Source organism: Balaenoptera physalus (assembly GCF_965194825.1).
Source record: "Balaenoptera physalus genome assembly, chromosome: 10".
In the NCBI taxonomy this organism is placed as follows: domain Eukaryota; kingdom Metazoa; phylum Chordata; class Mammalia; order Artiodactyla; family Balaenopteridae; genus Balaenoptera; species Balaenoptera physalus.
In genome coordinates, this window is record NC_138889.1 from 61,896,022 (window position 1) to 61,917,808 (window position 21,787).

The 21,787-nt window shown below is 59.8% G+C and overlaps 1 protein-coding gene across 5 annotated transcripts; it reads right to left on the reverse strand.

Moving 5' to 3' along the window:
* RELT (RELT TNF receptor) lies at positions 1–20,836 on the reverse strand. Of its 5 annotated transcripts, XM_082411282.1 has the most exons (12): positions 20,706–20,827; positions 12,659–12,798; positions 8,161–8,321; positions 5,638–5,712; positions 5,364–5,530; positions 5,075–5,154; positions 4,104–4,361; positions 2,739–2,819; positions 2,384–2,465; positions 1,954–2,208; positions 1,324–1,522; positions 1–1,181 (listed from the first exon to the last, which is right to left on the reverse strand). In XM_082411282.1, the coding sequence occupies exons 3-12, from the start codon at positions 8,203–8,205 to the stop codon at positions 1,134–1,136; spliced, it is 1,290 nt and encodes a 429-aa protein (XP_082267408.1). In that variant the 5' UTR covers positions 8,206–8,321; positions 12,659–12,798; positions 20,706–20,827; the 3' UTR covers positions 1–1,133. The 5 variants fall into 5 exon arrangements, with proteins under 5 accessions (XP_082267408.1, XP_082267406.1, XP_082267405.1 ...); XM_082411280.1 differs by lacking the exon at positions 12,659–12,798 and having other exon boundaries at positions 20,706–20,836; XM_082411279.1 differs by lacking the exons at positions 12,659–12,798; positions 20,706–20,827 and adding an exon at positions 8,931–11,582.
* Positions 20,837–21,787: the final 951 nt, after the last annotated feature.

Consider the following 21,787-nt stretch of genomic DNA (forward strand, 5'->3'; position numbering starts at 1 on the left):
CTACTTTCCCACCTTTTATTATTCAACAAATGGATGGGCGTGGAGACACAAGGGTGGGACAACAGCAAAGTTTCAATAAATAAGAGAAATGGGGACAGCAGTGGGCCCATGCCTGCACAGCCCCACATAAATAACGAGGTTGCTGAGCCAGAGTGGAGACGCGGGCTGGGCAGTCGCCCGCACTGCCCAGGCCAGGGGACGAACACACCAACACCACAGGGACACAGAAACCACCGAGGCCAGAAGCCTCACCCCTTACCCTCCAAGTGCCTGAGATCTTGTGGGTGGCTGGGCAGGCTGGGGCTCTGTACCACAGCCCTGCCCAGGTCAAGTCTGTTTTTTCAATTTCAATAAAAACAGCAGGGGCAGGGGCAGGCACGTGCATTATGCCCCTTCTGTAGGCAGAGCCATGGATGGGCAGCCCCATGGGAGCCTTGAAGGTGGTGGCCCTGAAGCAGCAAAAACGGGGCCAGATAAAACCACTAGTGGGAGGGGTGGCAAGGGGTCAAGCTCTCCATCTACACGACCCAGCCCAGAGCCTGCAAGATGCTGGAAGGCCCTGGGCACCGAGACGCCACTCTCTCCCCGCTTCACAGTCAGAAGAATTGGGACCCAGTAATGGCCAGGGGCTTGCCCAGGATTAGAACCCAGGAACTCGGTTCCTAGCTCATGGCTTTTTGTTGACCCCTCCCTTTGCAGGACCTGTCAGAAAGGAGGGGGAGGTCCCCTCTACAGAGGCAAGGGGTGGCTCATCACTAAGGCGTGGAGCCAGGGGGGCCAGGTAGAGGGCCCCTCCCCACCACTGAGGCCTAGCCACCCGGTGGTGCAGAGGACCCTGTGGGCTCCTAGGATCCAGCCAGGGCAGGGCACGGCATCAGGGACATCCTGCAGGGAAGGAAATGGGCGGCAGGGACGGGAGGGGCTCTCAACCTGCTCCTGCACACAGCACCCGCCGGCCGGCTGGCCTGCCTCCTCACTGGGGTGGACGCTCCCACCTCCAGGCCTTGGCCTTGTGTGTTCTGTCTGCTGGGCCATTCTGGATCCTCACTGGCTCAGCTGCAGCTCTACCTCCTCCAGGAAGCCTTCGGAACCTCCCAGGGCAGGGCTGCAGTGTCCTCAGACGAGACAGCCCCTCAGATGACCAGGTTGCTCTCACTCAGCCGGACCACATAGCGGTTCTCCTGGGGAGCAGGGGTGAGGGGTCAGAGCTGTCAGGGGGCTTCTGGACTCCAAGAAAGTAGCCCTCTGTACCTCCACCCCTGCCCCATCTGCAGTTGGGGTTGGCACAGGTGCCAACAGACACCTTTCCCCTCTGGTCCTCACCTCGGCCTTGTTCTCTGCTGGGGGCTTCAGCCATTTAGGGTGGCTTCCACCACTTCCCAGCAGTGCCCGCTGCTCACTGGAGAGGCCACATCGTGGGGAGTCAGGGAGCTCACCCCCTGAGGGCCCGGCCTCCGTGATGGTCTTCACCTCCGAGGCCACTGAACTCGTCCGCTGCTCAGGAATTCGGGCCACACGGAACCTGTGAGGAGAGGTAGTGCGATCATCCTCCATTAGAGGAGGGACCCCAGGTGTGGAGGACGCAGCACCCGCCAGGGTCACACAGCAAGTTCATGGGTCAGAGCGTGAGCCCTCTCCAATGTCTTCCCACCCACTGACAAGCTCCCAACACCTCCCGACACTAGGCTGCAGGTGGACAGGCTCTTAGCCTGAGGCGGCACAGGTGTGATGGGGGCTATGACCCTGCCCTGGGGGCCCAAGGACTCCATGTGAGAGAGCATAGCTGGGAAGACTTGGCTTTTCCCTGGCCACCCCCACTGCAAAGAGGCCCACTGAGGCCAGGAAGGGTGAGGCCACCACTGAACCACTGTTCATGGATCAGGCTAGGGCCCTGCCTCCCCCAGAGCTGTCATGTCATGTCGTGGCACCCTGCTGTGTCTATGCCCTCCTCACCTGCCCACAGACAAGATGGTGATCTCGCCCTGGCGTCCTGCCTTGGCCCCGACCTTGGGCGCCCTGGCTGGGTTGGGCAGGAGTCTGGGAGTAGGAGTGGTGGCAGCTGCAGCCTCGGGGGACAGCAGCACCTCGGGCCACTTCTGGCTACAACGGGAGCAGCAGGGGCCAGAGAGTGAGGCCAGGCCCTGCACAGTGTGGAGGTGGTGGCGATGTGGGCAGACGTGCAGCATGCTGGGTGGGCCCGGCGGCAGCCTGTGGAAGACACAGGTGGGAGCGGTCACTGGGGCAGGGCAGGCCCAGGAGACCCCAGGAGATAGTGAAGGGGAAGCGGGGTGACAGGAGGGGCAACATGCCCAAGTGGTGAGTCCCCAGGAGGCAGGCTGATTACCTGTGGTTTGGGGCCCTCCTTGCCCACCTGCCCACTTACCTGGGCAGAGGCCTGTGGCTGGTCTGCGCCAGCTGTTTGCTGTGATACTCCTTCAGCAGCTCCTCCAGGGCCGCTGCATTCTCTGTGGGCAGCTGTAGTCAGAACCCGGCTCTGGGCTGTGAGGGACACTCCCCCCAACCTCCTGCCCCAGCACAAATCCCCCTACCTACCCGCCACCCCCTCGCTGGCCCAGGCTGTGTGCCTTTTCCTCCACCTCTCACCAGGCAAGAGCAGGCAGAGAGGCGGCAGCCTCATGAACCACAGTGGTCAGAGAGGGGCATGCTGGCCTGAGGTATCCCGGCGGGAGGGGCAGAGCAGAGCTCTGGGAGGGATGGGGTCAGACCTCCCCCCTCACCTTTCTTCTCCGTGATCAGGCGCACCAGGACCCCAATGGTGTCCTCATTGGCGTCCTCAGTCTGGTAGGCAGGGTTGACCCCTGGGGAAGAGCAGAGAACCATGATCCTAGGGAAGGACGCAGGGGCACACTCTGGGCTCACAGGCTACACCAGGACATGGCAGCAGAGGGCGCCCCTGGCCTCGGTGTACGCGTACCTAAGGGCCTCAGCTCTGATTCTGAGCCCATTATCACCTTCACTACTTAGCATCATTGCTCCCTGCACCCAGCAGCACCAGGGGCTTAGCGGTTTCAGGGCCATCTGAACTCCACCGTCCCTGCAGAGTGTGTGGGATGAGGGAACCAGCCTCTCTCAGGGCCTGCCCTCTCCTCTCTTTAGCCTCAGGGAGCTGTGGGCTGCCTCTCTGCCCAGAACCTCCGACAGCCCCGGCAAACTCTGCCATCCCAGGCCTATCACCTCCCTGCACACCGCCCTGTCGGTATAACTAACTGAGGACCCGAACCTCAAGGGCATGAGAATGAGCCATGCAATCATTCCTGGGCCAGCAGCAAACAGAACTCCTAGGACTCGCACCCAGGCAGTAGCCAACAGTTAAAGGGAGTCCTAGGCCAGGAAAACAAGTGCAGTTCCAGGCAAAATGGCCTGAGTTGCCACTTTCCTGCCTGCCTAAAGCGCCTGTCCCCCTCCTGCCCCCTGCAGACTGCAGTGTCAGAGGTTGAAAATGGCACTGGCATGGCAGGCGCCATTCTATCTTGACTTGGCCCCCAAGTTCTGTGAGCAGTGTATGTGCATGTGGGATCCCGGCCCTACTGGCCCTCGGGGGACAGCACGGGGGGGTAAGGGGAAGAAGAAAAGGGACCCAGGGCCCTGGGGTAGGGGCAGGAGGAACATGTCTCTCCCTCTGGTTCCAGGGCTCGTAACTCAAACCACAGCCTGGAGCTGAAACCTGAGCCTCTCATGGTCCCCGTCCAGGACAGCTGCCCTGCCAGCCCTTCAGGCCAGAGGTCGGAGGTCACCCTGAGTACCCAGAAAGCAGTCCAACCCTTGAACCACACACACAACTGCAGCCCCTGAGGAGTCCAGGCCCTTACACCTGGGTAGGGCCTCACACAGGGAGGGAATCCCACTAAAGCCACTTGACCTCTGCTCTGCCTCTGCTCCGCCCCAGTTGCCACCTCGGGCCACCTCACCCTTCCTTCCACTTTGTCAGTCCGCAGTGTCTCCTCTGCGGCCCACGTGCGGCACCTCTGGGAAACTCTCCCGAGTAGCCCTCTGCAGGCCCCTCCCCGTCAGACCCTCCAGACCAAGTAGGTTCTCAGCCTGCGCCCTCTGGCCTCCCCACCCAGCCCCAGGCTGGGCCTCACCGCTGCCTCCGCCTCCAGGGCCAGGCCCGACCTCCTTGTGGGCCGTGCAGTGGTAGCCCTTCCGCTTGAGCAGGTTACACACCAGGATGCCTAGCAGCCCCATGAGGCAGAAGATGGGCACAATGGCAATAACCGCGTACTGGGCAGCCGTCTCCTCAGGGCTGCCCGCCCGCGTGCTGTTCCCAGGCTGCCGCGTCTCCCCTGCGCCGCTCGCCCCTGCTGCCACCTCCACGCCACGTCTGGCCCGTCGTCCCCACTCTGAGCACCACGGAGGATGGAGGCATGGAGGAAAGACAGAGGCAGAGAGAAACACACTCAGAGAGGCCCAGGGCCCAGTTTACTGTGGGCAGGGGTCGGGGCGGTGGGTGGTACCGGCATGTCCAGAGCACCCACTCTCCACCATGGTGGGGAAGTAAAGGGCAACTCACCCCCTCCATTTTGGCCATCTGACCAGTCAGCCAGCCTGAGCAAGGCCTCCTCAGCCCTCAGGATAGCCAGACCCTGAGGCCTCTGTCCACCCCTCATGATGGGTCAGAGGGGTGAACAAAAGGCAACGGTGCACATGCCTGGGCACAGCGACACCGGATCCCGCCTCCCCACAGCCTGACCCATGAGTTAGTTGCCTCAGAAGGTGACCAACTCAACAGGTGAGAGGAGGTGCATGTGTGTAAGCATATGTGCTCACACTCAGCTACATGGGTTGTTTCGAGGGGATAAGGACAGGAGACCGGTCGGGATGTGAGCCCCCAGCTGTGGCAGCCACCTGCTGGACAGTCTCTGCCACTCAAAGGCGGGGTGAGAAGACACAGCCAGTGGACCTGCTGGACACCCTGTGGCTGCACACCCTCCCCTGGGCTAGGGGTGTGAGGACCCCACTGCCCCAGACGGACACTGCGGGACCCTTGGGCTTAAGCTCGCCAGACCCCTCCCCACACATACCCCGCCAGTCCTAGCCACCACCTGCCACTCACCGTAACAGCCGCGAGTACCCAGGGGTGTCCAGGAGCACGGCTGACAGGGAACACGGGGGACCTCTGACGGGGCAAACCACCTGCAGGGAGGGAAGATGTTACTGAAGCCCAAAAACTATCCTTAAGAGAGGCTGGACCTTCCTACTGGGCACCCTCACTGGTCCTGACCCACCCCATTTCACAGATGGGAAGACCGCGGCCCACTCAAGAGGTGAGTGAGGCTGGGATCCCAGGATCTCAAGTCCTGGTCACCTGGTCATGAACACCCACACCCCACCCCATGGCTCACCCAGGCTGGCAGTTTCCACATAGTGTGTCTCGAGTTGCCGTGCCCACCTGGGCCTCCAGCCTCCCTCGAGGGCTGCAGCGGGAGTGCGGCTGGCAAGGGCTAGAGCCCCAGGAAGCTGAGAAGGTGCCTGGGGGGCAGGACCTGCATAATGTGCCCTGCCCTGGTTCCTGCAGGAGGGAAAGAGTGAGAACAAAGCCAGGAGCCAGGCCTGAGGTCCCTGCCCCTGGCCCTCAACAGTCTTCCCAGGAGAGGTGGATGGGCAGGGCGAGCTCACCAGCTTGGGCTCCTCGCCAGGTGGGCACGGCCAAGGAGTTGTTGATGTTGCAGTGGCCAGAGGCCAGGGCAACAGCTGGAAGAAAAGAGGGCAGGACACACTGAGGGAGCGGAAAGCACTGGGACATGGCATCTCTGGGGCCACCTACCCCCCACCCACTTTCAGTCACCCCAGGCACAAGGGCCACCAATATACAGGGCCACCCCCAGGCTTTGGGGACACTCTCTAACCTCAATCCCTTGTGCTACAAGTAAAATCTGCCTGTCCCAGACCTGCTGCATTGCCATTGCCTAGGCAAGGGGAGAACCACATCTGCTTCTGGAAAGTGCTGAAACGCCTCAGACAGGGCCAGATCAGGATCTTGAGCCTCTGGGTCTGTGAGTCACGCCCTTCTAGCTAACCAGGATGACGAGGAGGAAATTCTTCCAAATTCCTCTCTCAGGTTCCGCCCCCCTTCCTGCTGCCTTGGTCCCCACACCACAGCTGAAAATGTCATTAACCAGCCTCAGTTCATCATCCCTGGGGCCAAGGCTGCAGATAGTGCCTCGGGGCCTCGGCTGAGTCTCTGGGACCACATCCTCCTCCGTGACCTTCCCACAACACAAGGCCAGCCCGTTCACACCCTGGGACCCACACAGGGCATGACAGGCCCCAAAGGAAGGATCTTCTCCATTTGTGTCCTCCCCCTATTCCTCTCGGAGCTCCCTCTCTTCCCATTCCAGGTGTGAACTATCTGCCCTGAATCCTGCCCGCAGGGGAGATCCCCCAGTCCTCCAGTTGGGCCCCAGTTTGGGGCAGGCACAGTGTAGAGCCAGCTACCCTGAAGGGCAGAGGGAATGTCACACGGGAGGTGCTAGAGACCTCCTCAGGCCCTAGACCCGGCTCCAGCACGTGCCAAACACTGAGAGGCCAACGGCACCAGGAGCCCGTGGGGCAGGAGGCACTTCCTAGGGTCAGACTGCCTCGATTCTTCAAAAGAAGAGCCACAAAGACAACCCTCAGAATGGGAGAAAATATTTTCAAATGAAGCAACTGACAAAGGATTAATCTCCAAGATTTATAAGCAGCTCATGCAGCTCAATAACAAAAAAACAAACAACCCAATCCAAAAATGGGCAGAAGACCTAAATAGACATTTCTCCAAAGAAGATATCAGATTGCCAACAGACACATAAAAGAATGCTCAACATCATTAATCATTAGAGAAATGCAAATCAAAACTACAATGAGGGGCTTCCCTGGTGGCGCAGTGGTTGAGAGTCTGCCTGCCAATGCAGGGGACACGGGTTCGAGCCCTGGTCTGGGAGGATCCCACATGCCGCGGAGCAACTGGGCCCGTGAGCCACAGTTACTGAGCCTGCACGTCTGGAGCCTGTGCTCCACAACAAGGGAGGCCGCAACAGTGAGAGGCCCGTGCACCGCGATGAAGAGTGGCCCCCGCTCGCCGCAACTAGAGAAAGCCCTCCCACAGAAACGAAGACCCGACACAGCCAAAAATAAAAATAAATAAATAAATTAAAATCTTTAAAAAAAAAAAAAAAACTACAATGAGATATCATCTCACACCGGTCAGAATGGCCATCATCAAAAATCTAGAAACAATAAATGCTGGAGAGGGTGTGGAGAAAAGGGAACACTCTTGCACTGTTGGGAATGTAAATTGATACAGCCACTATGGAGAACAGTATAGCGGTTCCTTAAAAAACTAAAAATAGAACTACCATACGACCCAGCAATCCCACTACTGGGCATATACCCTGAGAAAACCATAATTCAAAAAGAGTCATGTACCAAAATGTTCATTGCAGCTCTATTTACAATAGCCAGGACATGGAAGCAACCTAAGTGTCCATCATCGGATGAATGGATAAAGAAGATGTGGCACATATATACAATGGAATATGACTCAGCCATAAAAAGAAACGAAATGGAGGTATTTGTAGTGAGGTGGATGGAGTTAGAGTCTGTCATACAGAGTGAAGAAAGTCAGAAAGAGAAAAACAAATACAGTATGCTAACACATATATATGAAATCTAAGGAAAAAAAAAAAAAAGGTCATGAAGAACCTAGAGGCAAGACGGGAATAAAGACACAGACCTACTAGAGAATGGACTTGAGGATGTGGGGAGGGGGAAGGGTAAGATGTGACAGGGTGAGTGAGTGGCATGGACACATATACACTACCAAATGTAAAATAGATAGCTAGTGGGAAGCAGCCGCATAGCACAGGGAGATCAGCTCGGTGCTTTGCGACCACCTAGAGGGGTGGGATGGGGAGGGTGGGAGGGAGGGAGACGCAAGAGGGAAGAGATATGGGAACATATGTTTATGTATAACTGATTCACTTTGTTATAAAGCAGAAACTAACACACCATTGTAAAGCAATTATACTCCAATAAAGATGTTTAAAAAAAAAAAAAAAAAAATGATCCAGGTAACCAACCCCAGCACCCGCCGGGGCAAGAGGTTCCTGAGCGCAGGGCTCAGGACTCACCTTCCCCAGGGTCCCATCCCCAACTCACCACAAGGAGGCAGGATAGGGGCCAGTGCGGTGGGCTCAGCTTCATCCTCAAGCCCCAGTGGGTCGCCAGCCTCAGGCAGATGGAGGGGAGGCTCAGACGGAGACGGGACAGGCAGGCAGGCAGGCAGCTGCCGTCCTCCCAGTGCTCCTTCCAGGACGGGGCTGGACAGGAACATCGAGAGGTGTCACCAGGCGGGCAGAATGCTGGGGCGGCTTGGCCTACACTCACCAGCCCTGCCCTCTGGTCCACTGCAGGTCCTAGCAGAGGTGGGGGCACCCTATCTGGGGCCAGCCTCCCAGGGCAGCTTCCCAGAGGAGGAAGGGCTTCCTGCCTCTTCCATAAACAGCCAGCTGCCCTAGGCCGGGGCAGGGGAGCAGGGGAGGAAGGAAGCCTACAGCCTCAGCCCCGAGGGTGGGAGGAACGAGAGCACTGACAGCGACCCCACGCCCGGCCTCCCCGCTTGCATCCCCAGCTCTCAGGCTCCTGCCTCTCAGAACTCCTTGGGGCCCACAAGCATGCCCACCTCTCCTGCTTCTCTGCCTTCACTCTTGCTGTTTCTGCTCCAAGGAAGGCCTTTTCCGCCACACTTCAAAGCCCAACACAAAGGCCTCTTGTTGTGGAAGCCTCTCTAGACTTCCATTTCCCCAAAGCTCCCCCACCCCCAACCCCATCACAGTGCTGGTCCTCCCACAGGTCCCACGGTCCCGCCCGGCAGACTTCTCCAGAGATCTGGGATGTGTCTGACTGCATCTCTTGAGCCGCGGGCAGACCTGTAGGGGTGGGAGTGGCAGCCAGCATTCAAGCCTTCTGTCTTCTCTTGGGCACCTGCTGTATGCTGGGCACTGCCCTCAGCACGGGAAAAGGTATGAACAAGACAGGCGCTGTCCTCAGGGAGCTCACACCCCAGGGGAGACCAACGACCAACAGATAAACAGTGAGCGTCCCGTGCCAGATGGAGGGAAGTGCCAAGAAACCAAATAAGGCATGTGAGGGCACAGAGGGTGAGGGGCACGGGCCTGAGGCTGAGCCCCCAGGCTCAAGGGTGTGGCCTCCTCTGTAGAAAAGTCTCCAGCCAGTAGACGAGGTTGGAAGAGCAGGAAGAAAAATTTGGATTGCACAAAAGGGATAGTGGCAGAAAAAGGGAGTTCAATGACCTCTTTCCAGGAGGCCTGTCTCCAGGCTCAGGAGGGTGAGAGAGGGGTGTATATGGAGGGCCTCAGGTACAGGCCACAGGCAGCCTCTGACCCCCAAGGGGCAGCCTTGAGCAGCCAAGCCCAGCATGTTGAGGGGGCCCTGCCTAGAACCCCGGGGCTGTCTGATGCCCAGCCTGGCAGGAGAAGCACTGCCTGCAGTAAGTAAACCCCACGTCACGGAAGAGCCGAGAGCTCCTTGGCCTACAGGCGGCCCGGACTTCCCACCAGGAAAAGGAGCCAGAGAAAACTGATCCGGCTGCGCGTGGGCCTGGCCTGGCACAGACCTTGGCAGGCCAGGGGTTTGAATTACACCCAGGGGAGGGGCTGGGGCAGTGGTCACACTATCCTCGGGACTCTCCAGGTCACTGGCAGTGGCTCTCGGCCCAAGGCCAGCTCAGGGGAAAACCTGGGACAGAAGGTCCAGCCACAGAGTAGAGTGAAGGCTGCACCCTGGCAGTCAGCACCCAACAGGTGGCATCCTCTGACCCATCCTCCACCGGTCCCTCCTCCAACATGGTCACAAGTGTCCCCCCTGCCCAGGCCCAGTTCCTACTCAAGCCCATCTCTCCATGGCCCCCTCCTTGGTTCTTCATGGGAGCTCACCCACAGACTTGACCACGAGCCCCAAGACCTCAGACCGGCCCCGTAGCCCTGTCCAGCCCCCAGATCCAGCACCCGTCCATATCCCCAGGGTGGGCCAGAGAGCTGGGGCAGGGGTGGAAAGTAAGAGACCCAACAGCCACCGAGGAGAGACTCCCCCCTAGTCCCACCCCTGGCCGTGACTGGCACCTGCTGGGTGACCTGAGCCCACAGGGAGGGGCTGTGCAGCTGCTCACCTCCAGACAGACAGGGAGCTATGATCTCAAGACTTCGAGGAGGAAAATGGGGTCCAAAGGCCCAGACTCAAAGCCAGCGAGGGCCCACTCAGGCACATTCACAGACGCTTGCTGCCTAGCGCCCTGACGCCTTCTAATTATGTGCCTTCTAATTACCCCAAACCAGCACTTACTCCAGTCTGGCTGCCCGAGTCTCTGCTTACAGCAGCTCCCCCGGCCCCCACAATCAGCCTGAGCCCCCAGAGGACCTGCCCAGTCAGGCAGCCGCTGGCCTCCACCCAGAACACCCCTGCACGCACGTGGACCCCTGCTGCTCTGACTCCCCTCTGCGCCTTCTCCCCACCCAGCCTCCGGCACCTATGCTCTGAGCCCTGGAACCCTGACTGAAAAGCAAGTTCAGATCAAGCCCCGTGGCTGGGGGAGGGGAGTCTGAGAAGGCTCCATCCCCACCCCTCTGCCTTCCAGAAGGCAGGGCAATCAGTGACCTTCCAAAGCCCTGCACCTCGGGGCACCTCCTGAGGGCTTCCTGGGGGAGGGCTGTCAAAGATGGGCAGACCCTCAGCCCACAGTGGTGGCGGTCTTCTCTGGCCTCAGGGCTCCTGGCAGAGGAGAACCACCCTTCAAGGCCCCAGGGGCAGAGAAGGAAGTTAGCTTAGAGGCCACTCCTCCCTGAAATCTCAGCCTGGGGCCTGTTCCCACTGTCACCAACTCCCTGGGGGACCTGAGCCCCTGCTTCACCTTGCTGGGTCTCAGTTTCCTCACCTGCAAGATGGGGATGTTTATGCCCCAGAGCAAGGCTGTCATGAGGTTTAAATGAGGTAACGAGCCTGACATGTCATGTGATTTCCTCCCTGTCACCCCTTCTTTCCCTCTCCACCTCACACCAAGGCTTATAACTGTTTGTTTGCTTACTTGTTTATTGCTTGCCCCCGCCCCCCTCCACCAGACAGCAGCAAGGGCAGGGATGTCTGTCTCACCCACCACAAAACCCTGCCCCGGTGTCTGGAGCAGGAGGCCTCTGAGAAAACAGGTTCACGGGGGCGTGGGGTGGGGGGAGGGGTTCCTCACGCTCAGCCCATCCCCACCCTCCAAAAAAACTGCCCAAACAATTAGAACCAGAAATTCCCTGGAAGAAAGCCAACTAGCAAAGCTGTGACCAGGGCCCCAGCGGGAGGTGCCAGAGCCCCAGGGAGGTGCAGCCCCCCCGGAGGCCTCAGAGAAAGAGGAAGCTGTGTCACCACCCGGGCCTCCTCAGGCCTCAGCAGCTTCCCCTTTCCCAGAACTGAAGCTCATGGGGTCACCCAGCCCCAGCCTGGGGCCCCATCTCCGCGCATTCCCTCTCCAGCCTCACCCGCCTCCGTGGTGGCCTCCTCCGAGGGTCTCCCACGGCTCCATGCTCACCCCACCCCTCGCCTGCCCCCTGGCCTCCTCCCTGGCCTCCACTTCAGCCCCCCCGCAGCTTAGGCGTCTCAACACCCAGATCTGACCCCTGTCCCTCCCCACAACTCCAGCCACTCTGAGCTTCTTTCTGTCCCCCACACTTGCCTCTCTCACCTGGCACTGGTACCTGCTGTTTCCTCTGCCCAGAAACCCCTCCCATCACCCGACTGACAGCTACCCTTCCTTCAGAGCTTAGCTCGAAGTCACTTCCTCCTGGAAGCCCCCAACCAGCACCTCACTTGTGCAGTTCTCGCCCTGGGTGTGGCCAGGCTACGCACCCAGCCCTTCCCCACTGACGTGCTGCCCCCGTGCAGGGTGCCCAGCACGTGAATAGGTATGTGCTGAACCAGGGGGATCAGAAAAGGCACTCAGGAGAGGGTCCACCTTCTCCCAAGGTCAAGAGGGCCAGGGAGCAGGCTGACGATTAACAGCCTAGAGGCTGGGCTCGGGGTGGGGGATTGAACCCGGATCTGAAGCCCTTGCCTGACTTGGGGAGAACCAGCCTTCCTTGCTCTGCTCTTCACTGGCTCTGTGGCTGTGGACCCCACCCCCATTCCCCATTCCTCAGAGGGCTGTTGTGAGGCCGAGAGAACGCACATTAAATGCTCAGCACAGAGCCCGACACAGAGCAGGCCCTCAGTAAGTATTCACCGTGCCTCAGATTCCCCACGTGTAAATCGTGGAGGGGGTTATGGCACACACTCGATGGGAGGTACGAGGTACAAACGAGATTCTCTTATGTTTATGTACAATGCTTGGCGTGGAGCCTGGTACACGAGAGGTGCCCGATGAGCCACACTGACAATCTGGGGGGTGGGAGGGGTAGGAAGGGAGAGGAAAGGTTGGTGGGCAGAGCCCAGGTCACACCAAGCTTAGGCTGCAAGCTGAGAAGCCTGCATTTCCCCCAGGGCCTTGAAGGGTTAGCCGGGGAGGGAGAGGTAGGGAACAACTTTCGTCTCAGAGGGCTTGCTGGGCTGCCTGCCAAGTGAGGCAGGGCTGGGGAGACGGAGGTGGGAAGCAGGTACCCACCTGGAGCAGGGGGTGGGGGGCAGGTATTTCTGTTTCCCAGCCAGTGGCTTGACGGCCTGGGGACCTCCCTGCAGCCTCCAGGGGCTAGGGTTGCCTGGAAACACAGCTGGACACAGGCCTTTCTCGGCAGTGGCTGCACCCTAGGCAGGAAGACAAAGGCCGCCCATCAACAGAGAAATCCAGGTTAGCAAGGAAGCCAGTGGTTCCTTGGCAACTGGGGCTGAAGTAGGGCAGTGCCCACAGTGGGCGGTAGTGAGGATAGCTAGGCATTGCCTCCTTTTCATCCTCCGCCCTCACAGGGAAGGGAACAGACTCCCATCGCCTCGGGCCAGGCCCTCATCCTGGGTTGCCTCCACTCCTCACAGGAGAGGTGAGCGTCCCTGCTTCACCCTTGGGTAACTGAGGTTGTGGCAGGTCACCCAGCCGGGGGGAGGTAAAGCAGGGGTGGAGCCCAGGCCTACCTGACAGCTTCCCACCTCACTCTGGCCCCTCCTACCCAGGAGCCTGGCCCAGGGCCTGGCGCAAAACAGATGTTCTGAGCGTTTGCCAACCTGATGGCAGAGACTAGGGAGCTGGCGGCACACAGGAGGCGGCTCACCTGAAAAACTATTACAAAGCACGCGGGCAGGCGCCAGGGAAGGAGGTACTGCCGCCATGGGGGTCTCTGGGGCCTCTGAGGTTTCCTGCATCCATACTCATTTGCATAGTGCCCTAGCCTACCACAGCTCCAGTAGGAAAAGGCACTGGGACCTGTGAGAAGCAGGAAGCCCAGGGAAGGAGGAAGACGAAGATCCCAGGGTAGAGCCCAGCTCCCTAGGGACTAATACGGGGCTGGGAGCCCAGAGATGTGCAGAGGCTGCCTCAGGGCCACTCAGTGAGAAGGGCTCCCCCATTCCCACCCCCAGCCCAGCCTCAGGCAGCCAAGATCTCCCAGGTCACAACCCTGGGGTGAGGACTCCAGGCACACCAGGCAGCAGCTGCTCCCTGGCCCCCGACCAGGCCTGGGCTTAGAAGGCTCAGGGGTGTGAGGTGGGCAGGTGGGGCTGAGGGGGCTAATTGGCCCTTGAGGCTAAGAAAAGGGCTGAGGCAGCCAGACAGGGCCCACCCAGCCCCTCCCAGTCTGGGTGCAGATGCAATCCCTGCCCCCTCCCTGGCCTAAGCCTGGGGCTGGGGGGTGTGGCAGGGGCCCAAACTAGACAGTTCTCTCTGAGGCAGAGCTGGGGCTCCCCAACACCCCTCACTAAGAACCTACTACATGCCCATTCCCTTACCAGGCCTCAAAGACAGAGTTCCAGGCTTCACAAATGAGGAAACTGAGACTCAGAGTAGTACCCTGTAACCACTTGGTCTGAAAGGAGACAAGGTTTCCCCATGCGGAGTGGGGACAGGCAGCTGGCAGCCCCTGCTCTTGCCACCCCAGACCTGGCATTCCCGCTGCTCCCACACGCCCTGCTCCAGCCCAGCACCCAAGCACTCAGAACCAGAGCCTTCCTGCAGGGAGGCCGCGCCAGTTCCCAGGACAGGATGGCAAAGCGCTATGAGGGCTGGAGGACACCCCACTGCCCACCAGCTCTCACCACTGCTACCTTCTTCTCCGAGAAGCCATCTTTGCCTCCTGCCCCAGCCGTGCATCTGTACCGATCACTGTGCCAGTGATCTGTGCCAACCCAGAGTTGCTCAGCCCCGACCAGGCTGACTTGGGGAGGCTTTGAAAGAGACTGAGGGGAGATCACAGGCCCAGCCTGCCCTGTTCTCCGACTCCTCCAGACTCAAGGTGCTGGGGGAAAGAGACTCCCCTGCCCCCAGCAATCCCAGGTCAGGCCCTAACCAACAGAGCCTGAGGATGGAGGTCAGCCTGAAGGGGAGGCTGGACCCGGAGCAGTCACACCTGGGTTCAAGCTCTAGGTCATCACTTAGGAGCTCTGTGACCTTGGGCAAGTTACTTACCCACCCTGAGCTTCAGGGTCCTCCCCTGCAAACAGGGGTTCTGGTCCCTGTCTCCAGGGATGCTGAGGGGATAAACGGAGCCCACTGTAAGCAATACTGGTCAGGGCCTGGCCTGACCAGGCCTCTCCTGAGCACCAGTCCTCAACAGCCCACAAGGGCCAGAGGAGAAGCCAAGCTCAGAACCAAGCAGCATCCAACCAAGGTCACCCAGTGGCTCGGGAGCAGGCAAGAGTGCTTGGGGAACCCAACATCGGTCCCAACAGCATGGGTGGATGAGTCTTGGACTCGCCAGGTGGACCCTGGGTGCCCATTCCCCAGCCCTTACACAGGCCTGTGTCCACCTGCTCCCATGCCAACTGAAGCCACAGTCAGGAAGGCGAGGGGTGCTGAGCAGTCAGGACCCAGCCCTACATCCCTGAACTTGTTTCCGCCTCTGTGATTTGGGACAACTGTGCCTGTCCAGCTGACCTCCTGGCATGGCTGGAGGATCCATGGTTCATCAGGGAACAACGACTCTTCTTACAATCAGGCCTCAGCCCAGGTGCCACCTCCTGCAGGAAGCCTTCCCAGTCTCCCTGTCAGGGTGGACCCGCCCCTCTCCTGGCCCCTTCAGCCATCATTGTTCGAGGTCCCCCTCAGGGAGGGAGGCAGCAAGTGCATGCAGGAGGCGGGGCACGGCTCCATCCCTGCGCTCACTGCTCCTTCTTACCGTGAGGGTGTCCAGGTCCAAGTTAGGTCCCTCCTTCTGGAAGCCCTCCTTCCTTCTCTCTCCACCCACACACTCAGACCCTGCCTCTAACTGGCTGCAGAGGCCCCTCCATCCCTCTCCTGTGCCAAGTAGCCAGGGCACACACTCATAGCCACATGGGCAGTTTATTTATAGAGCACTCATCTTTCCCAGCGTGGCCTGGGAAAAAGCTCTGGCCTTCCAGGCAAACATACCTGGGTTAGGATCCCAGTGACACTGGAGTCTTGCAAGTCCCTGACCCATCTCTGGGCCCTCTTCTCAATGCCTGTACCTGGATGGGGCTGCTGATGACCTGGGCATGAGGCTGAGGATGAGAGCCTCATGGTCCTACCCAGGGCTGAACACAGAGCAGGGATGCAGCATCGGCACCTCCGTCTTCCCTGCCACCCCAGCTGGGTGCTAAGGTCTGCCAGAGGTCATGTCCCAATCCTGAGTTGGGGTGGTTGGGGGGGGGCTGCTGGCTGATCTCAGGCAAAATGTCTCCCCCTCTGGTCCAGCCCTCCTGCCTAACCTGGCAGAAGGGCTGGCCCTATAACGGAGGGAGTGGGCCTGAGCAGCCCTACCACCACTTCCTCCTCCCCCTGCAGGTAGCCAGCCTGGTCCTTCTTTGAAAACTGACGCCAGAGTTGTCAGACAACCCTCGCTAGGCACCAGGTGGGAGGCGGAGATGGGGCTGGGGGCTGGGCACGAGCTTGAGTGCCAGAGTCCAGCACCAGTGACTGTGTGACTCAGACTAGGACTGGACCCTTCTGCCCGCTGAGTCTGGGCTCCCCATTGAGCAGCTTGGGAAAGAAGGGGATGCCCTGCTAGTGCTGCTGCAAGGAGCCCTGCACCCAGGGCCTAACACACATTAGGGCCTCAGGGGGGAGCGTCCTCTGCTGGCCCAGAATGAGAGCTTTGCCTGAGGAGCCCAGGGCAAGCACCAAACTGGCCCCTACACACAGGAGTGGCCTTGAGTTTTTGCTCCTAACCCCCAGCACACACTCGGGAGCACTGGAGACCCTGGGTACCAACCTCCCTGTGCATCCTAGCACACAGTAGGCCCTCAGCCTACGATGGCTACCCTTCCCCAGGAAGAGGCCTGGCCAACACAGATATGGCAGCAGGAGAGGAGAGGCTGTTGGCCAGGCCGGCCCCACCCAGCTGGGCGTGCAGTGCCCATGAGGACCCCACCCCTGTGCCTATTCCCAGAGGTGAGGGGGGACATGTGGCACATGGACCGCACAATGAAGAAGGACTAACGCTGGGCTGGGAGGGCTTCCTGGGGGAGGTGGTGAGGCTGGGGCTGTACCCTGAATGGTCAGGAGGGTTCTAGAAAGGGGAGACAGCAAATGCAAAGGCAGAGTACAACCAAGGCATCTGGTAGGGAGGGATGAGGGTGAAAATGTAAAGTTCAAAAGGGTCCTAGAAGGAAAACCTCGATGCTAGGATGAGGAGTCTGGACTATATTTTGCAGGCAAACAGTACAAGTTACCTTAGGGAGGCCACTCTGGCGCCGTGTGTGAGGGAACTGGAAACGGAGGCAGAGAGGCCAACACAGGAGTCTGGGCAAGGACAGCAAGGCCCGAGCTGGAACCTAAGAGGCGCCCTGATTTTGCAAAGGCATGTCTCGGGCCTGCTTCCAGTCCTGGGCCACGTCCAGTAGGCTGGGGGATGTGTGGCAGGACAGAAGGTAGGTTCCCTGTCTGGAGGGTGAGAGGCAGAATATCAGGGTTGTGCGGGGCCTTGGTAAGTCCCAGCACTTCTCAGAACCTCGTCTCTCCCTCTGTAAAATGAGGCTGACCCTATGAGCAGGGGAAGGGGGCTGAAAGCTTCCCCTCCTTGGCCAGAAATGCGCACCTGCCTCCAGCAACTGTCACACGAGTCCCAACTGGGGCCACATTGGAAACGCAGCCGGGCCCCACCACCATCCCTGTGGCCCAGGCGGCCCAAGTTCCCAAAAAGGTTTGGCTTGGGCAGGGCACAGGGTGGGGCTGGGACCAGAAGAAGAGGTTAACCCTTGGTTAACCCTTCCCCTCTCCCTCCCCTTTCAGGGCCCTGAGCTATTTCCACCTCTTTGCTGGGGATGGAAATAACTCAGGCTCAGCCCCAGAAGACCAAGACAGCTATTCTGATCAGCCCCAAGAAGCACAACTCGGGCTTCCCTGGTGGCGCAGTGGTTGGGAGTCTGCCTGCCAATGCAGGGGACACGGGTTCGAGCCCTGGTCTGGGAAGATCCCACATGCCGCGGAGCAACTAGGCCCGTGAGCCACAATTACTGAGCCTGCGCGTCTGGAGCCTGTGCTCCGCAACAAGAGAGGTCTCGATGATGAGAGGCCCGCGCACCGCGATGAAGAGTGGCCCCCACTTGCCGCAATTAGAGAAAGCCCTCGCACAGAAACGAAGACCCAACACAACCATAAATAAATAAATAACCCCCCCCCCCCCGCAAAAAAGTTTAAGATTGCCTCCTTTAAAAAAAAAAAAAAAAAAGAAGCACAACTCTAGTCATTCCAGAGAGGACAGAGGGACACCCGGATCCCCACCTCCAGCTCTCGGCAAAGCAGCAGCTGTGGGCAGAGCTAGCAGGGGCCTCAGGGAAGAATGGGGACACTGAGGCCCTGAGAGGGTAGGCACAAGCTCAAGGTCACTCCTAGCCTGTCCCTCGACCCCTGCAGTGTGGGTGGATTGGGGAAAGTACCCCTAGAACAACTCTGAGCAGGGGCATAGGGCCTCTCAGGTATGGTGAAGGTCAAGTGGGACTCTCAATTCTCCTGCCACTCTTGGAGCCTGGGCTATGCTGCTGACTCCCAACATTCTTCAGAGCCACATGGATGCTCCCAAAACCAGTTACAGGCTCTAGAAGGCAGAAGACAGGACTTTCTGGTGACCTCTGTCTAGGAGGTGAGAGCTAGGGGGAGGGAGGAGGAGGAGGAACAGGAAGACCACGTAACCCAGCCACCCCTAATGTTCTAGACACATGTACACCATACTCAGAACTCACAATGGCACACCCTGCCGAGGCCATGTTGCCAGCCTGCATTTGAGAGAAGGAAGCCCAGATAAGCCAAGAGCAGATATTAGGAAGGGGAGTGGCCCTCTCCAAGCATCTTACAGGGCTTCAGGCGCAGGAGACCTGAATTCCAGTCCCAGCACTGTCCTGACTCTGTGTGACCTTGGGCAAGTCACTTTGCTTCTCTGAGGTTCTGTTTCCTTCTCTGAAAAACAGTCATCACATCCCAGAACTACTGTGAGGATTCAACAAGAGCACACCATAAAGCATTCAGCATAGCACCTGGCACTGTCTCCCCAACTCTCTCCCCGACCCAGAATGCAATCAACGTTTTCAGAGGGTGACAGGAGAGAACTTCCAGATCCTTCAGCAGGTGTCTCCTCACCTCTCCTGGGCTAGGGAGCCTGATTTCCATTCCACTTTGCATGAACCCAAGAGACCCTTTTGTGTGGGTGGGGGCCTCAGGAGGGTCTAGCCCAGATGGTGAAGAGGCCCTGCTCCAGCTCTCCAAAGCAGAGACGACTCATGCCCCCAGGAACATGCCCCCGCTCCCCCCAAGAAGGGAACTGAAGAAAGGAGATGGGGACCAGAGAAGTCAATGTCTATGGGTCAGAATTTTCGGCTTGATCTGAGGAGCTGTGCTTCCAACCCTGTCACCAGCACCTGGGCACAGCCCCTGGGCCACTTTGTCCCAGCAGACAGCCTGCCCTCACCCCCTACTGCAGTCTTTCTGCCTGAAGGGAGGTAGGGGAGAACAGAGACAGTTGACAGTTGACCCCAAAACAACACAGGATCCCGAAGTGATGATTCACAGTCCATTCACAGCCCAACACCTCAGTGTGCAGACAGGGAAACTGAGGCCCAGCGAGGGCGGGCGGGATCTGAGAGCAAGAATATGCCTGGGCCCAGTGAGAATACAGGTTACCAGGAACAGAGCTTAGCCAGGCCTCTCGGAGTGTGTGTGTGTGTGTGTGTGTGTGTGTGTGTGTGTGTGTGTGTGTGTGTGTGTGTGTGTGTGTGTGTGTGTGTGTGTGTGTGTGTGTGTGTGTGTGTGTGTGTGTGCGCGTGCGCTTAGCCAGGCCTCTCGGAGTGTGTGTGTGTGTGTGTGTGTGTGCTTAGCCAGGCCTCTCGGAGTGTGTGTGTGTGTGTGTGTGTGTGTGTGTGTGTGTGTGTGTGCTTAGCCAGGCCTCTCGGAGTGTGTGTGTGTGTGTGTGTGTGTGTGTGTGTGTGTGTGTGTAGCCTGAGGTTACCTCAGGGGCCCTCAGCTGCTGCCAGACGTATCACCCCACCAGATGCCCCTCAGTCTTGGCCCCTCTCCCTCTGCCAGGGCAAGTCACTCAGGGTCCACCCCCCTCACTAAACTGAGCTCCTGAGGGACGCCCTCTTGGGGACAGTCCTGGAGAGACCTTTGTCCCCTCCCTGGCCCCTCTCCTTCCAGCCCCCATCTGCTAGTAGGTGTTTGAGGTCCCTCCTCTTTCCGCCTCTTACTCATTTCCCTGAGGTGCAGACGCGGACACGGGCGGACACACACACACACACACACACTGCACTACTTGACCCCACAGCACACTATGACTCCAGTGCTTCAGGGGCTGGTTCTCACAGTCACTTGGGGTTCCTCTCCCTCTATACCATGTTCACTCACGTTCATGAGGGCCCTGACCCTGCCCTGGTCACACCCCAGGCTACACACACACTCAGTGACCCCAGTAACCCGGGGTCTCACTCACAGTGGGCTGGGGTCACGGTCACCCTTAGTGACCAGGGGTGTCTCTCTCACACAGTCACACGCACACACTCTGCCTGTCACAGACACACAGAGCCCCTCGGTGTCTCCCCCTCGGCCCGACGTCACCGCCCAGTGTCCGGGCCACACGTTCGCCCTGGCTGGGCCGCCTCACGCGCCGTGTCACCCACAGTCACGGGCTGACACCGTTTAGAACCCCCCCTCCGGCCTCCCCGCGCCGCAGCCACACTGAGGAGCCGCCGTCCCGCCCCGCACCCCGTCCTGGTCTCAGTCCAAGTATCCCAGGCCGGGGCGTCTCCGGGGCCCGCCGGCTCCTCAAACTGCAAGTTCCGCCGCCGCCTCCCCCTCACGCACGGCCGGGCCTGGAGCCGCGGCCGGAGGACGCACAGGTCCCCGGGCAGGGGGCTCAGAGACGGGCGGGGGTCCGTGCGCGGAAGGCGCCGGGACAAGACGCGGGGGCGGGGGGGGAGCGGGGCCCGGGCTGCGGCATCCGCCGCGCCGGCGAACTTCCTCAGAGACGCTGGGAGGCAGGGGGCGCCGCTCGGGCCCGCATCCCTCTGGCCCCGGCCTCCGGGATTGGACTCCGGGCTGGGACTCCGCGCGTGCTCCTTACCTGGCCGCCCCGAGGCAGCTCCAGCAGCCCAGCTCCCAGGCCGACGCAGTGCCCGAGCCCGGCTCGGCGAGCGCACGGGCGGCCGCGCAGCTTGCGCGCCTTTTGAATGAATCGCCGCCTGGTCCGGGAAGGCGCGCAGCCCCGCCCCCGCGCGTCACGGCCGCCGGCCCCGCCTCCGACGTCAGAGCCCAGGTTCGCGACCCCCGCCCCCCGCCCCTGGAGACCGCCATGGGGCTGGCGCTCTGCAGCCAGGCCGTGCTGCTCTGTGTCGCCATCTCTCGCGCTCCCCTGGAACTGCAGGGGGCTGCGCCGGACAAGGTCTCTCGGATCAGCCCCTTCTGGGCTCCAAACCAATAAAGAAGGGGTTGCAAGATGCAAGATAGACTGGAGACTTGGATGCTACTCTGAGACCTGTCACCATTGCCAGTGCTAACGGGGCCACCACTGTCCCTCCCTGGGTCTCGTTTTCCTCCTGGAAATTGGCAGCCAGGGACAACGACCTCACTTTGCCTTGTTGAAGAGGCCCAGGTCCACCCGCAGAAACCCCACCTAGTTGTTGAGAAAGGCCTGGTGAAAGTGAATCTATAATGGAGGCCCACTTGGTGGTCTCCTGCCCATTCTTCAGGGCCCAGCCCAAACCTCCTTCCTCCAGGAGGCCTTTCCTGTCTCCATTCCCCGCCCCTCCCCTCTCTGCCAGGGTAGTTAGTCCCTCCTTCCAGCAGGAGAGATGATACACTGCTGTCCCTTCCCTACCACCAGCTGTCCCACCCTGCTGATTCCCAATGCCAGCCATCAGGGTGCCCAGCAGGGTGTGACTAAGGACCCCAGGGCACTATTCATATTGTATTCCCAGCTCTGTGAATCGTGCCCCTTGGAGCTGTGCCATATGGTGGGCCAGAACTGGAGGCAGCAGCTCAAGAGCCAGGGTTTCCCCCACTCAGTACCATTCAGGGGATCCCAGGTGGCCCTCCCAGGACAGCAGGGCTGGGAGGAGATGCAGACAGTAGGGAGGGCCTTATGCTTGGGGGGGCAGAGGCCTGGCTGGGATCAGGATAATCACAGCTCATGGCAGAGGTGGAGGA

Excerpts from the sequence above, each read along its gene's own strand:
- RELT (XM_082411279.1), bottom strand. The coding sequence starts at position 8,958 with ATGCTGGCTGCCACTCCCACCCCTACAG. Across the intron at positions 2,466-2,738 it reads CCTGATCACGGAGAAGAAAG|AGAATGCAGCGGCCCTGGAG; the intron begins GTGAGGGGGGAG and ends AGCTGCCCACAG. Across the intron at positions 1,182-1,323 it reads CAGCAGAGAACAAGGCCGAG|GAGAACCGCTATGTGGTCCG; the intron begins GTGAGGACCAGA and ends CCTGCTCCCCAG.